This window comes from Xylaria bambusicola (genome assembly GCF_022495145.1).
Source record: "Xylaria bambusicola strain CBS 139988 unplaced genomic scaffold F5B22scaffold_14, whole genome shotgun sequence".
NCBI classification, from domain to species: Eukaryota; Fungi; Ascomycota; class Sordariomycetes; order Xylariales; family Xylariaceae; genus Xylaria; species Xylaria bambusicola.
The window spans coordinates 489,848-504,557 of record NW_025953567.1 but is presented as its reverse complement, the minus strand read 5'-3'; the positions used below and the strand labels follow the sequence as shown (position 1 = coordinate 504,557).

Here is a 14,710-nt window from a genome sequence, read left to right as displayed (position 1 = left end):
ATTGACCCATGCCAGCGGGTTCCGTTAAGAATGCTACCCTTCGCATTCCGCAACTAGTGTAGACCCCAGGTTTTGCCCCTGTGTTAGTGATCCTTGGCATAGCATCAGGTACGTCCCCTGCGCTACGAGAACGCATTTTCACCCTTGTGGATGATGGGTCGGACCTTTTTTTAAATAGGATCGTGCGGAAGCGGCATCCATTTTCGTTCATTGAACGCGTACCTACTCTATGGTAGAATATCCACTGAGACAGACGCCTGCTAGCCCGTCCCTGCAATCTTACACTATAGAGCAGAATAACCATGAGATAACAATTGGTGCAGCTGATGCCTCATAAACCCTCCATCACAGTATTTCTAAAAGACGCCTCCGAGAAGCGGTCTCCTTTGAGATCCGCATCAAAGAGAGTAATGATGTGCATTGGAGATGGTGTTTGTATTATGTAATTCAACGGCCCTCAGTGATGATCATTCGGAAGCCGTCTAGTGATCCAGAATCGTTGCTGATTCGAGGATTATTACTTACAGTTTAGTCACTGGGTTCGTGAACACTTTAGTCATTGTAAACGGTAGAATAACAAGAGCCGCGATGCATATAAACAGACCATGGAAACCAGAACAGAGATCAAGAATAACCTCGTAGACCAGCCGGCCTCAGCCTGTCAGCAGCATTAGGTTTTTCAGACTATCTTCAGATCTCATCTCCTTTACTCTTCTTACTCACCATGAGGTTCGCATCTTCTGCTGCTGCTGCTCTGTTGGCAGCGTGCGTCTCCGCAGTTCCTACTCGTACCACGAACGAGGCGCACAATGCTCCCATCCAGAAGCGAGCTACCATAACTGATGCTGCGAGCGTTGGTTACGCCACGAAGAACGGCGGGTACGTGCTTACCTCGATGCAACTAAGCAGATCAAGCTGTAATAACTCCTCATCAGTACTAAGGGTGGCGCTGGCGGCACCACGACTACCGTCTCGGATCTTGCATCCTTCACTGCTGCTGCCGAGGCCGACGAGGCGTACGTTATTGTCGTGAATGGCCCCATCTCCGGGGCTTACAAAACGCGAGTGGGTTCCAACAAGTCTATCATCGGGGCTGGTGGGAGTAAGTTGCTATCACCCAAGTTAGATGAGCCATTGACTAATATGACCGATGTTTCTAGGCCTCGAGGGTGTCGGCCTCTACATCAAGGGACAGTCCAACGTCATTGTCCGAAACCTGAAGATCTCAAAGGTCCTCGCGGATGATGGGGATGCAATCGGTATTCAGGAGTCGACAAATATCTGGGTTGACCACTGCGACCTCTCGAGCGACATGGATCACGACAAGGACTACTATGACGGTCTCCTTGACATTACTCATGCCAGCGATTATATCACTGTCTCAAACAGCTATCTGCATGACCACTACAAGAGCTCTCTCGTAGGTCACAGCGACTCGAACGCCGACGAGGACACCGGCCATCTCACCGTCACCTACGCCAACAACTGTACGTAGTATCCCGTTTCGCCTCTGCATACACTCATCGCTCCTCAATGCAAAATGCTAACACCCACCCTTACAGACTTCCGGAACCTCAACAGCCGTGGACCCTCGGTCCGCTTCGGCACCGCCCACATCTTCAACTCATACTACGAGAACGTGCACTCGGCCATCAACACCCGGCTAGGCGCCCAGGTCCTTGTCGAGAGCACCGTTTTCGAGGGCTGTGGCGATAATGCCATCTACTCCGCCGACAGCGACGCAACTGGATATGCCGTGGTAAAGGACGTCGCCCTCGGTGGCAGCAGCGACTCGGCTCCCAAGGGAACCCTCGCCAGCGTCCCGTATAGCTACTCTCTCCTCGGATCTCGCAAAACCAAGGCCTCTGTCACCGCCAATGCCGGCGCCATCCTCTCTTTCTAAGCATACTACGCCACGAGAGAAGTTGTAGAGAAGCACAGCACATTTTGTATATAAAACCGTGAGCAAGGCGACTGTGAGATGGATGTGGTCAGAGGATAGGTGCATTTCGCCGTGCTTTGGCAGTCCTACAATACTGATAGTCAGTGTGCACCGGGTTCCCGGATGTGCCTAGCTAATCATGTTGCACATAATGTGTGAAACCTAATCGTCCACAGGTACTCTGTAGATAAACGTAGATAGAGGTCTGACAGACGCGCCCCAAACACGTGACTGAATGCATCTGTATCTCTTGGTCACTTCACTAGTCGTGCACACCTCTTTGCCCTGCTGCAGATGGTACGACTAATCCTCTCATGCAGCAGTGATAATGTGGGTTGGATGAGCGCGAAGGCCTGAGACGATGATGGGATGGATGTGGGCGGGCTGACCGATCCCAGCTGACCCGAGCGGCGGGTATGTCGTCTCGCGGCAGCATCTGATCACCTGCCTCTCCTTCGTCTACCTACTCATTCTTGGGCGGCGGCCGTGACTTTCATCACATCGTGGCGGTGTTGCCTAGCTGTCTGGCTACCTAGCTGAGATAGATTAACAAAGACGCTTGTGACACGTTATTCAACAGGAATGGATAGCATCGTGGCTTCTGAAATGTGTCATGGTCATTAATTTGCAGCGCAATGCGGATCCAAGTGTCTTGCGACTGATCCTAAGTAGGTAGCTCCCTAGCTCATCTGAGCTTAGAGCTTAGGTAGCATGTACGTCAGCCTCTAAGCCTTAATTCGGATCTTAAGACAGGGGTCTTCCAAGCACAATCTGATGCTTCAGGTACGCGCTTCTTCGTTCTGCTCTTCCTTTCTTGTTCTAATTAGGTATATCACCATGTCTTTCGATAGTCAGAGGCGAAGCGATGATTTACTAATAGCGCTTACTGGGATTTTAAGGAAAGCTGCATAGCTGCTATGCAGGTTTCCTCATCTTCGAATTGTCGATAGATCCTCTGTCTCAAATAAATCCATGTAGGCATTTATTCTACCTACCTAGTGGGCATCAGCTCCCTGAACCTGGGCGGAGATAGCCGATCGCAAATTCGTCTCGATCCGGTATCCAAGGTCGTCACGCATGCGCAGTGATTGGTCAAGTTAAGCAGTGTTTCTCTATTCAGACAGCTAACTGACAGTCTGACAGACTACTGTATGTAACTACTTATGCGAGCAAGCAACATGCACTTTACTTGGGACATCCATGTAAGACATGACAAGGCAGGCCAAGGACAAGACAGGCTGCTCATGCTGTACCGACCGACTAGTAACCACACCACGAGAGCCTGGAGTGGAAAACAAGGCCCCAGAGCCTATGGCAAGCGAAACACCAACAGGGAAGTCAGGCTAGACGATGCCCAGTCACGAAATGGCAATTTCTAGTCAGTATTGGTGTAGCAGTGGCACAGCATGTCATAATCCATGTTACAAAATGGATGTCAGCCCCCATGCCAGCCACACGGGATTGCTCTGCCCCACAGACAAGCATAAGCCCAAACACGCTACGACAACAACACGGCATCAATCATACTGGTAAGAAGGAAACAAACAGCCACTGCTCCGCATAACGACATCAAGTGTACCAGGTAGGTGGTCCGAAGGGAAGAGGACGGTTCCTGGAACAAGCGAAGCTATAACACAGCAGAAGTATATCCTAACTACGTCATATCAACCTCTTCGAGAAAACATCGCAAGACTACGGCATAGCTGGCGCCAGCTAGATAGCCCACCACATCTAGACCAAGCCCATAAACACACAGCAGTAGCTGCTTTGACCAATGACTTCTTGCCGAACGCTCGCTTGTCGGTGTTTGGGCGTGAGATCAGTCAGCCTGCAGTAGAGCTGACCTGTCAACATGCGGGAGGAAAACGCCCCCCAACATCAACCCCATATCAGCATATCTATGTACTACACTCCTACCGTATTACGTGCCTTGCTTGTTGAAAACTGATGAGGCTAGGACCACGATATGTTTGCCAGATTGTTGGGTTACATAGCCATATCCCTGATCCCTTCCTTCGGAATGTATCTACGTCAAGCCAGCGGGTCAGATGGCCAAGGCAAGGTCCCATTGTGACTACAGTGACATTTCGGGTTGGGAGAAGTGGTGCCTAGATCTGCCTGGAGTAGGTAGGTACCTACGTGACGAGAATGTGTCTTGATGCTGTGATACACATACCTTCGTCACCGGAACTAGTCCCCCTCAGCTCCGTGCATCACGGCCAAGCCGGTAGTGAACAAAGCAAAAACCTGCGGCAAATGGTTGCATCCAAGGCAGTTCATGTCATCGGCTACCTCGTGGCCCTGGTCTCCCTGGGGATCACTAGGCGCATAAATCGGGGCTGTCTTGTCATACGTCTTGCAGTGCCTCCGAAGCAATATATAAGAAAGGCTTCCAACAGGCCGGATCATTCTCACTTGGCATCATATTACTTACTTACTTAGTTCTCATTCACTATTATATCTACTACTCACTTTCACCATCTAGATAGCCTTTTGAGATTCAACTCTTGACATACTTCTCAGCAACTATCCGTAAACATAACCAACATGGCACCTCACATGTGCTCCGTCGTTCCCCCTTATCTCCTCAACGCCCTCGCCGAGAGTGAGCACAACAGCGATGAGATTCGCAAGTCAGCCCGCAGCTGTCTCGACTTCAGCAAAACCTACCTAGAGAAGCGCCAGCGCGTCTTCACCGAGCTGACTGCTCCCCGTGGCTTTCGAGGCGCTGCCGGATACCAGCCCAAGCAGCGCATCATCCCGGACGTTCTGCTGAAGCACATCTCCGAATGCGAGGACGTCGACGAGGAAACCCGCTCCAAGGCCAAGCGGGACCTCTCTCACATCGAGGACGTCCAAGCCAAGTATCAGCAGGCCCAGGGCATCGCCGCACAGGCGAAGACCCTCACTGCTGCCGCTGAACCGGCCAAGGCCGAGACGACCTACCGCGCTGTGTACGATGCCAAGCACACGGAAGACGAGGGCAATCTGCCAGGCGATGTGTTGCGCGTCGAAGGACAGAAGGCCGTCAGCGACGAGGCTGCTAACCAGGTCAGTCTCACACCCATTCTCCAGTAACGCGAACCCGAGAGCACAAATCAAGGATCTTAGTGATTCCCCTTTGCACTCACAAACCCATATACAGAATCTACCCTCAACCAGCAATCCACTAACTTCCACCCCTGAAAACCAGGCCTACGAGAACGCGGGCAACGTCCTGAGCTTCTACTCCGACATCTTCAACTGGAAGTCCATCGACAACAAGAACATGAACGTCATCAGCTCCGTGCACTTTGGCAACAAGTACGAGAACGCGTTCTGGGACCCCGAGATCGCGCAGAGTAAGTCGCGTCATTTATGATAATGTGCCTACTACCCAGCTCTAGTCCCGTCCAAAGAGCGTTCACGACGCTGTTTCTCAGGACAAGAATCTCAAACCCCCGCTCAAGGCCTCATCCATCTCCCTACCCACATACACTAATTCTTTCACACAAAGTGGTATACGGCGACGGCCACAATTTCCTCGGCAACTTCACCAACGCCGTGGACGTCATCGGCCACGAGCTCACGCACGCCGTGACGGAGCACACCTCGCCGCTCGACTACACGGGCCAGTCGGGCGCGCTGAACGAGCACGTCTCCGACACCTTCGGCATCATGGTGAAGCAGCGCGTGCAGGACGAGACGGCCGAGCAGGCCGACTGGCTCGTCGGCGAGGAGTGCCTGATGCCCGGCGTCAAGGGCGTCGCCCTGCGCTCCATGAAGGCCCCCGGCACCGCCTACAACGACCCCCGCTTCGGCAAGGACCCGCAGCCCGACAACTTCAAGGACTACAAGTTCACCTTCGAGGACAACGGCGGCGTCCACTTGTACTCGGGCATCCCCAACAAGGCCTTCTATCTCACCGCCATCGCCTTCGGGGGTTATTCGTAAGTTTTCCCGGTCTCTCTTGTCCCTTATAATACTTTCCCCCCCCTCTCTCTCTCACATACACACGCACAATTCATCACCTATTTATCCAAGTGACTTCATATGCTAACCACAGATATTTTAATTCTGTAGCTGGGAGAAGGCCGGCAAGATCTGGTGGGAGACGCTGCAGAGCGGACAAATCCCTCCCAGGTGCACCTTCATGCAATTCGCCGACGCAACCGTGGATAAGGCCGAGGAGCTCTTCGGTGATGAGGGAGCGGCGGTTGTTCGCAAGGCCTGGAACGAAGTTGGTGTCATCCGCAAATCACATGCCTAAAGCATGGCTGTTGGAACTCAGCCAATCTGTCAGGGGTACAAAGTAGCAGCGTTTAGATGCGAACGTTTCGGTGGATCACGTCATTGACATGGTTCTTCTACTCTGTAACAACAATACTGCCCCAAACTTCTACGATTGAAATTCAGATAGTATATTTGGGATAGCTATTATTTGAAGTGATGTCTTTCTGTTAAGCATACATCATTATAATGTAGGAGAGTTTGCTCGCAAAATGCAAGTTTATTTTAGTTTGACACAGCAAACTTGAATATTGTATTTCATCTACGCTTTCTCAATCTGACCCTTTCTGTCCTCAAAGCAGCCCTAGAGGTTCTCGATTAGTTAGTGTTACGCCCTCTGTACATTTTCTGCGGGATGTAGATGCGTCTCAGCTTCAAGCCAATATGTAGCAATGCGATAAGTGGTATTTTCAAATACAGTCAATGCCGATATTTTGGGAGATTTATGGCAGAGAAGACAAAGGTGTAGCTCCCCTGTCACCACTGATATCTTAATCAATAAAGTTGACCAATCCCCGTAGGCTGTCGATCAGCCCTGAGTCATAATCGGTAACCCAGGTTGGCTCAGAATCCTCTAACTCATTTGATGAGCTGTCCTCGCTGTCACTTGCCTGCTCTTCATGAACAGGGGTAGAAAGACTATTAACGCAGGACTCGTCCGCATTAATATGAGAATCCGATAGTCGTTCATCCTCCCGAGAAAATATTGGAGCATTTGTGTCGAATGCCGGCAGAGGAGAGCTCAAGCCATGGGTGTCTGGCCCTTGACGGACGAGGGCGAGGGATGAAGGCTGTGATGTTTCGATTGTGTTGTCAGCAGATGGCAAGTCAAATCGATCAGATGCTTTTTGTAGTTCATCAACTGTAGTAAAGCTGAGGTTTGGTGCCTAACCATACTCCATACTTTCCTTCAGGCTGTGTACTACACCAGGATATAATGTCTCATCATTCGCCCAGGCCATTCGTGGCGATGCATTTTCACTCATTTCAGGTACTTCAGTGACTTTTCCACCGCCAAGGAGCTCGTCCAGACCTGGCAGATCAGACATATCATCATCGTCATAAGTATCACCCAAAGGCTCATCCCCGGCAGGTATGGCAGCTTTGTCCACATCTATAGTAGTGAGGGATCTCCCATCATCACCTAAACAACCCTGTACACTACCGCTCCCAGGGGAAGGCTGTGCTTTGTGGCTTTTGGTTAGGCGTGGCGAAAGTATTCCATCACTCTTAACATTCTCGTGGAGATGTAGCAATTTATACCGCTGCTTCCGAGTTCTACTTAGAGAAGGTGGTTTTCTCGTTGATGTACTACTGTTGTCACTCGAGTCGCAGAGATCGATAAACTCAATGTTTGAAAAGCTGGATGAAGAATCGACGCGAGCTAGCTTGGCTCTCCGAGGTATGTGAGCACCATCCAGCGAGCGTTTCTTAGTTCTCGGTGTCTTTCCAGGGTGATCTTGGCCCTTGCGCCTAGTGCGAGCAGTTTTCGGATCATGAGGCGTCATGAGCAAAGTTGAGTTTGCCTTCTTCCCACCCTCACAGTGATCAGCGCGCCTATTCTCACATGAGCCGCCCAAGTTGCCTGACACTTTCGATAATTTGGGCGGTCGATATTTTTCAACCCCTTGTTGACAGCATTTGTGATTGCACGGTTTCCCTAGCTTGGTAAGACCACCATTGCGGCAGTGGTGATTGCAAAGGTATCTGCCATTATCCATTTTCGCCAGAGGGGCATCAGGTAGTCCAGTCATTCCAGTCAGAGCAACTTCTTCTGACAGGATCTCGTCAATGAGTGGGAAGTCCTCTTCCCCTTTGTCCAGAAATTCTGGTGACTTTAGGTTTAGTTCAAGATCGTGAATTCTTGGCGAATTGAGAGCTTCAAGCATAGCCTCGTCAGAAATATCCTCATAGTCCTCTTCGATATGCGGTACATTAGTTGAAGCAGTGGGATGGACTTCTTGTTTGCGGATCTTCCGGAAAACGGAGGCAGGAACCTTGGGCTCCAAATTGACCGTTACCTGCGTTCCTACGACACTTTCACAGCTAAAGTGACAGAATATTTTCTGATTCGGCGCTGTGAGAGCAACAGGGAACTTTATGTCTAAACCGCTTGATTTCTCGAGCTTCTTCGCACTCCCGCGCCAGAAATATGCAAGAGTTCCGTCTGATGTTAGTGCGATGAAGGTCAACGGGGGAATCCTATCCTTCCAATACGGTGCTGTCTTAGTGTTGCGGTGCCCCAAGTGTGCTTTGACAGTGACCGATATAGATTCGTTTGACTCGAGACGTGGTGCTGTAGATTCTACTAAATCAGCCTTCAATGTAAGGCGAGGAAACTTTTCCAGTATTTTCTGTACATTTCGGCCGTACGGAGGATTTCTGCTAGCAATTCGCTCGATATCATGGATATCTTTGTCTGCCACTTCTAAAACTGTACGAACCCCGAAGCTAACCCATTTTCGCACAGCTACTGGTCCAAAACCTGGAATCTGAGATAGCTGCGCCGGCTTGTTTTCCCAGGCCTGGGCCTCTATAGATCGATGGAGTTCGAGTGCGGCCTGAGTTCCTAATCCGTCGCCTTCGTATGCTTTGCAGTCGATCACGCAACGTACGAGCCGCTTTAGGCGATCAAATACCATTCGTCGTTCTCTAAGCAAATCTTGGCGGATGAAGTTGGTATCCTTATCTGTTGGCAGATCGACCCCTCCAAGATAGATTTGGACAATCATGAAGATCTTATGCCAAGTGAGGGACAATGTTTCCTTTATTTGATGGAGAATAAGAGGCGACTTGTTGAGTTCCCGAAAAACAGCTCTCTCAGTTGGCTTGAATTTGAAATCTTTGAACTCCATATCCTTGCAGATGATAGTGAGCTGTAAATGCGTTAACACGTGATGATACAAGGACTTTGCTCGCTTTACCTACCATTTCTCCAACGCCAGCAGCTCGAGGAATCGAAAGTAGAAGCCTCATGGTATCGAACTTAATCATGTATCTAGACATAGCTTGACCATACTCAGTGCACTTGAGTGGTATCTGCTGAGTCACGAGCCCATTATCTTGCAGAAGTTTGACGTCTCGCTCACACCACTCCTCCATTTGTTCATCCGCGCCAGCAGCGCTTTGGACACCTTGAAGGTTATATAAAGAAGGCGATTGCCGTACTCGCACACTGAGAAATGTGCCGCCGATCCACTTCTTCGCAGTCTGAATGTCTTGGATTGTCCCAAGCCCGATCTCAGAGTTTAAGTGCTCTAATAAATTTTGATGTAACGTGCTTTCTAGAAGCTCCTCGCCGGAAACTAGTTTCTCGTACCTTTGGACGTTTCCTGTCCTCGTCATGATAATCGCAATAGCTCGACTATCAAATTGTGGACGGCCTGCACGTCCCAACATCTGTATGACTTCCAAGTCTGAGTATTCTTGTGGCCCATCATCAGTGTAATGGTTAGTGCCTTTGAGAACGACAGTGTGACAAGGCAAGTTGACTCCAACGGCGAGAGTAGATGTACAGCATATAAGATGTAACTGACCGTTAAGAAATTCCCTTTCGATCGCAGCTCTGTCACTAGCTTCCAGACCTGCGTGATGAAATGCGACTCCATAGCGAGTGAGCTCTTGTAAATCCTGTGATATCACAGGAATGCGGTGATTTGGTGGTGGCCATGGCCGGTCATCATTACGACATGTTGACCACCATTCCGCTAGAGACTGGGCTGTACGCTCACAAGACTTTCTTGTGAAACAGAACACCATAATCGGCTTTCCTTTAGAGTGCTTTGCTATCAGGAGATTTAGCTTTCCATCAAGCGACTTTTCAAAAATGAAGTCGTTGGGCGCGCCATCATAACCATACACATGCCTCTGCAGTTTGACCGGTCGCAATTCTTCTCCGAAAACTTCGTGTCTTGCTGGTTCATGCTGGTTCTCATGATCGCGGCCAAGCCATATAGCGATGTCTTTGATGTTTGGAACTGTTGCACTGATAGCAACAAAGCGAATGCTAGCCCCGATGGTCTTCATTCTGGAGACTACTGCTTCGAGGGTCGCGCCTCGAGTGTCCTTTAGAATGTGAACTTCGTCGATAAGCACAAGTCGGACGAGTTCTAGTAGTCTCATATGATCTTTCCATTTTCTTGTGATTGAATCCCACTTTTCAGGCGTAGTAACGATTATGGATGCACTACCAATGCGGCGAGCCTCAGCCTGAGAAGTATCTCCAGTAAGCTCAACACAGTGTAGGTTCATATGACTGAACTTCGCCTGCCAGTCCCTTGCCTTTTCGGAACATAAGGACTTTGTGGGTGCTTGATAGATAATCTTGTAGTTGCCTCCCCCTTGGGTGGACACAAGCTTGCAGATAGCCATCTCCAGAATTGCAGTCTTACCAGAGCCAGTAGGTGCTGAAATAACTACGTTGTCATTCGTGCCATATACCAGAGGGAAACACTTTGACTGTACAACATTGAACAGCTGGAATGGGAAAATTGCACGGAACTTGTCAGGCAACGATTGCCGTGGGTCAATCAACAAGGTATTGTTTACAATAGGTGGTGGGTAGGAAGCATGGTCGAGATCAAGCTGAAACTTTTGGTTCCATTTTGGGAGAGCACTATTGCGTTTGAAGATCGATTTTTGCTTCTCTTGGCTGATGCGAACTGAAGGACTCGAGTTCACCGCTTGCGAGGGAGAGCTACTTGACAGTGAGGAGTGTATCGGTGGCGTGGTCTTTTCTGCAAGCGTGTCAGCTATGTGTTGGTACTCTGACAATTTGATTATTCGCCATACCAGCATATAAAGGCTGCGCAAAGAGCTGTCGGCCGAATCTGATCTCTTCATCTCTTGTGCTGTTCCGATTTGATATTAACTGGGTGGATGGTAGGTGCTGAGATCTTGCAACCTGGGCTAAAGGGTTGCGTGCTAACAGTTGATATGGGAATTCTAAGGAAGGATCTTGAGCACCGCAAATAGGAAATGCACGGTTGAGCTCGGGAAGCCGATCACCAAGGTAATTGGGAATACTTTGGAATTGTGATGGGTGATCAGGATCTCTAGGCACGAAGGGTCTGAAATAATGACTTGCATCCTCTAAAACGCGACGTGGTCTGTCAGAGCTAGTGTACAACGGTAAAGAAATCCGTTCATTAATAGCGCCGTTACTGGGAAAGTTTCTAGTGCTCGGAGAGTGGTACGTAGTTCGTGGATGGCCAAGTACTGTGCGATCTAGAGAGAGGGCGAAATCAGAGTTTTGTTTGATGCGCGGCATAATTGAGGGGGCATACCAAAGTCATCCAGGCCATTGTATTCAACCCCATCGCGTGTCATGTGGTCTAGACCAACATTGAGGTTGTCTTGGTCGCAATAATCGCTAGCAGAGGTAAATGTCTGTGGTAGGGGATAGCTAGTCTCAGGGAAGAGACTGCTAGTATGGTCGATGATATGCTGTATATGTCTGTCATGGTTGTCGCCACTGGGTGGACGGTAGAGACCGAAGATATGTCCACGGCCACCAGCTTGAGACATAGTCGTGGGCTCCCTCGCTGGACAACAGAGTGTGTTTATATATGCAGGAAATGCGGAATACTATCGGAAGCTTTCGTCTGATGATCTAGATTATTAGAGACATGGTGTATATAGGGGGTCCCACGAGATAATGGAAATGTAATGTAGAGAAGAGAAGAGGGGAAGATGAGAAGAACATCATCAAAATCCGTGGGAGATGTGTGCAACCCGAGTGTGAAACACCGCACTTGCCTCCTCGGTTCTTCCGTTCTTCTTTCCTTCGCCGTGAAGTGTTCCATCGTTCTTTCTCATGTAGATGCCGCAAGTCAAGAATCACGTGACAACCTGATAATGTAGAACTTCTATGCACTGAACATCTCGAATTTCTGTATCATTAAGTGCTCTCAATGCCAGTAGGACATGAACTGACCCTTTTCATATGCCGTGGCTAACGATACTCGGGGTCCTGTTTGGACAAGTCTCAAGTTTCAAGGTTACTCAGCCTTGAGGGTCTGTGAAACTCGAGCGTCACATGATACCCCAAGGGCTTCAGAGTATGGACAATGCAGATATTGAGCGGATCCTCATGAGATATAAAATATAATCTATTCATTTTCTATACGTTTCTCTGATGTGCCGCATGTGTGCTTACTATCCCAAATTCTGGGGGCACGAATGGTGAAGTAACTCTAGAGTTTGGTCATGAACCAAACACTATCATTGTGTCGAGTTCTTTTTGACTTTGTACGCTTATTACTCCACGATGTCTCTAGCGCCTCCCGAGGGACTGTTCGCTGTTGCGCGTAGTTTCAGAAGCCACGGTTCAGAGGCCCATAGGGTAAACAAGAGAGTACAATGCCCCTTGTGCAAGCTTCAATCTTTTGAAGCACACGACGTAGACACAGTATAAATACGGCGCGGCGCTTGTCCCACCTGGAATGTCGCAGCATTGCTGGGACTAGGTAAAGCACTCACTCGCATATTCTCGGCGGGCTTCATCTAGTCAATTTTCGTTTCTTGATCCGTTTTCTCATTATCCATCCTCAATCATCTCGCCCCTTATCTCTACCTGAAGGCCCACGACTGTGATAGCGCAGCGGCGAAGAAGGTCGCGACGTTGAGAGACCCAGACTCTTGACACTGTCTATTGGATTTGGCACAGAAAGCCTACCATTTGACTGAGGCGTAAGCATAGGGTCAATTGTAGTCTTTTCGTAGCTAGCGATGTTGATCGGTGGCGGGCGCCGTCGCTTGCGGTCAGGGCTCGTGTAGAGGTAGGTGGCAAAAAGGACAAATCCAGTGCCTAGGACAAACTGGAACAAGTTAGTGGATTATGGCATATGGAAATCTGAGGAAGACCTTACTGTAAATGTAATCTCGCAAGTAAAAAACAATACTGTGAATAGGAAACTGATGATGATGCTTATGCTCGTTGCAAAGTTCTTCGCGATATTGTCGGCGTAATGGATACACAATGAAGCCAATACGCCACCCATCGCTTGAAGGACGATCAAAGCCCAAACTACCCAGTTATAACCATCGAAGAAGCCATGCTTTGCGATCTCCTCGCCGTCCTTGAATACGACGCCGATGAAGAAGGCAGGAATTATGGAGTAGAAAGAGAGCTGAATATTGCGAATCCATACAGATGCAGTCGTATGAGGATCTTTGAGAACCTTTTCGAAGAAGACCCCTGTTAAACCTGATAGTGCGGCAACAGCCAAGACAGCGAAAAGGCCAACTGAATAGTTCATAATAGGTGGGTTATTTTGATCTTCATCGATTCCTTCATACGTAGCTGATCGCTTTACTAGCAGCTCGCCAGCATCGGCTAACGAATCCGTGCCGCGTCTTGTTAATTCCATGGCCACTTCGCGGAGATCATTAACTGCTTGCCCTAATTCATGTACTGATCGGGGGAAAAAGTGGTCCGTCATATCGTTAATGAAGAAAGAGCTGTCTTTCGAGTCTGATGAAGGTACTGAAACGATAGACACCCCAGCCGTCAAAATAACTAGTGAGATCCATTTTCTCACTGACAGGGACCGGCCCAATATGGTCACAGTGAAGATGGCTGTCGTGAGTATCTAACCGAGTCTCGTTAGTTGCCAATCGGCAAGTTTAGGGAATTGATATCATATACCTTAAGCTGCAAGATAACTTGGTAGTGAACTGGATCTAGGTTCTCTACAGCCCTGTATTGCAAAGTATTTTGCAAAGTATAGAGCATCGCTGGAATTGCCAGCTTCCACCCGTCCCCCTTGAACACAGCATTGTAGATCTGTTGGAATAGGACTGTCGCTGGGGTAGAAGGAGCAAGGGTTCTGGAAACTTCGTAAATGGCAAAGGTCAGAGAGATAGCAAGCTTGAAGAGCTCGGTGAGGAATACAGCGGTGGATGGAAAATATCGGTGGTCACCACTCGGGGGCATTCTCCGTGAATAGTGCGCGAGCAGGGTAACGGCCGAATTTTGGAATGTCAGCTAGTGGCAGTGAAGGTTAGTCTTGGTATGGATTATAGCGACGAGGAGAGGCAGAGTGACGGCAGGATTGACGTGGTTCGCAGCGCATCGTCGGGTACGAAGTGTACGCACCGTTATTAGGGAAATATGCTTCAAAGGCACGCCGAAAAGCGTTGGCCCACGCGTCATCCGCGGTAACCCGTTTGTAACATCAAGAAGAGCCATGGTGAAGCTATCCGTTTTCTATAGGATAATCTCGTCGTTTGCGCCTGCGACACTTTCTCCAGATAGATCCTCCCAGCCTGTCCAGCTGGGGTCGGACTCCGTTCAGCTAGTATAGGCGGAGCGCTTCAAACCGAATGGTCGATCGAGTAATGCGATTCTAAGTGGTGGATGTATAGAGATGTCGAATGTAGTAATGGACGCGGCGCGATGGTCGTGCAGGCAGCATCAAGTCGGCGACTGGACCGCGCAACGACACAAATTGAAAAATAAAAATACAGAGGTAGGTATATAAAAGATGACGATACCTT

The 14,710-nt window shown here is 49.3% G+C and overlaps 4 protein-coding genes across 4 annotated transcripts; 2 read left to right on the top strand and 2 right to left on the bottom strand.

The window, feature by feature from the left end:
• Positions 1-724: 724 nt before the first annotated feature.
• Positions 725-1,903, top strand: F5B22DRAFT_645286 (polysaccharide lyase family 1 protein; the record flags this gene model as incomplete). Its single annotated transcript, XM_047978555.1, has 4 exons — positions 725-879; positions 936-1,102; positions 1,161-1,487; positions 1,563-1,903. 4 exons carry the CDS (start codon positions 725-727, stop codon positions 1,901-1,903), a joined length of 990 nt encoding a protein of 329 aa, XP_047832142.1.
• Positions 1,904-4,489: 2,586 nt separating this feature from the next.
• Positions 4,490-6,191, top strand: F5B22DRAFT_635526 (metalloprotease; the record flags this gene model as incomplete). The annotated part of the gene is made up of 4 exons (XM_047977160.1): positions 4,490-4,993; positions 5,136-5,283; positions 5,439-5,871; positions 6,005-6,191. The coding sequence occupies 4 exons, from the start codon at positions 4,490-4,492 to the stop codon at positions 6,189-6,191; spliced, it is 1,272 nt and encodes a 423-aa protein (XP_047832141.1).
• Positions 6,192-7,098: 907 nt separating this feature from the next.
• Positions 7,099-11,737, bottom strand: F5B22DRAFT_635525 (uncharacterized protein; the record flags this gene model as incomplete). Its single annotated transcript, XM_047977159.1, has 4 exons — positions 7,099-9,087; positions 9,140-10,947; positions 11,003-11,437; positions 11,497-11,737. 4 exons carry the CDS (start codon positions 11,735-11,737, stop codon positions 7,099-7,101), a joined length of 4,473 nt encoding a protein of 1,490 aa, XP_047832140.1.
• A 1,022-nt stretch (positions 11,738-12,759) lies between these two features.
• On the bottom strand, positions 12,760-14,366 carry F5B22DRAFT_635524 (nucleotide-sugar transporter-domain-containing protein; the record flags this gene model as incomplete). The annotated part of the gene is made up of 4 exons (XM_047977158.1): positions 12,760-13,029; positions 13,081-13,803; positions 13,860-14,198; positions 14,310-14,366. The coding sequence occupies 4 exons, from the start codon at positions 14,364-14,366 to the stop codon at positions 12,760-12,762; spliced, it is 1,389 nt and encodes a 462-aa protein (XP_047832139.1).
• Between the last annotated feature and the right edge of the window lie 344 nt (positions 14,367-14,710).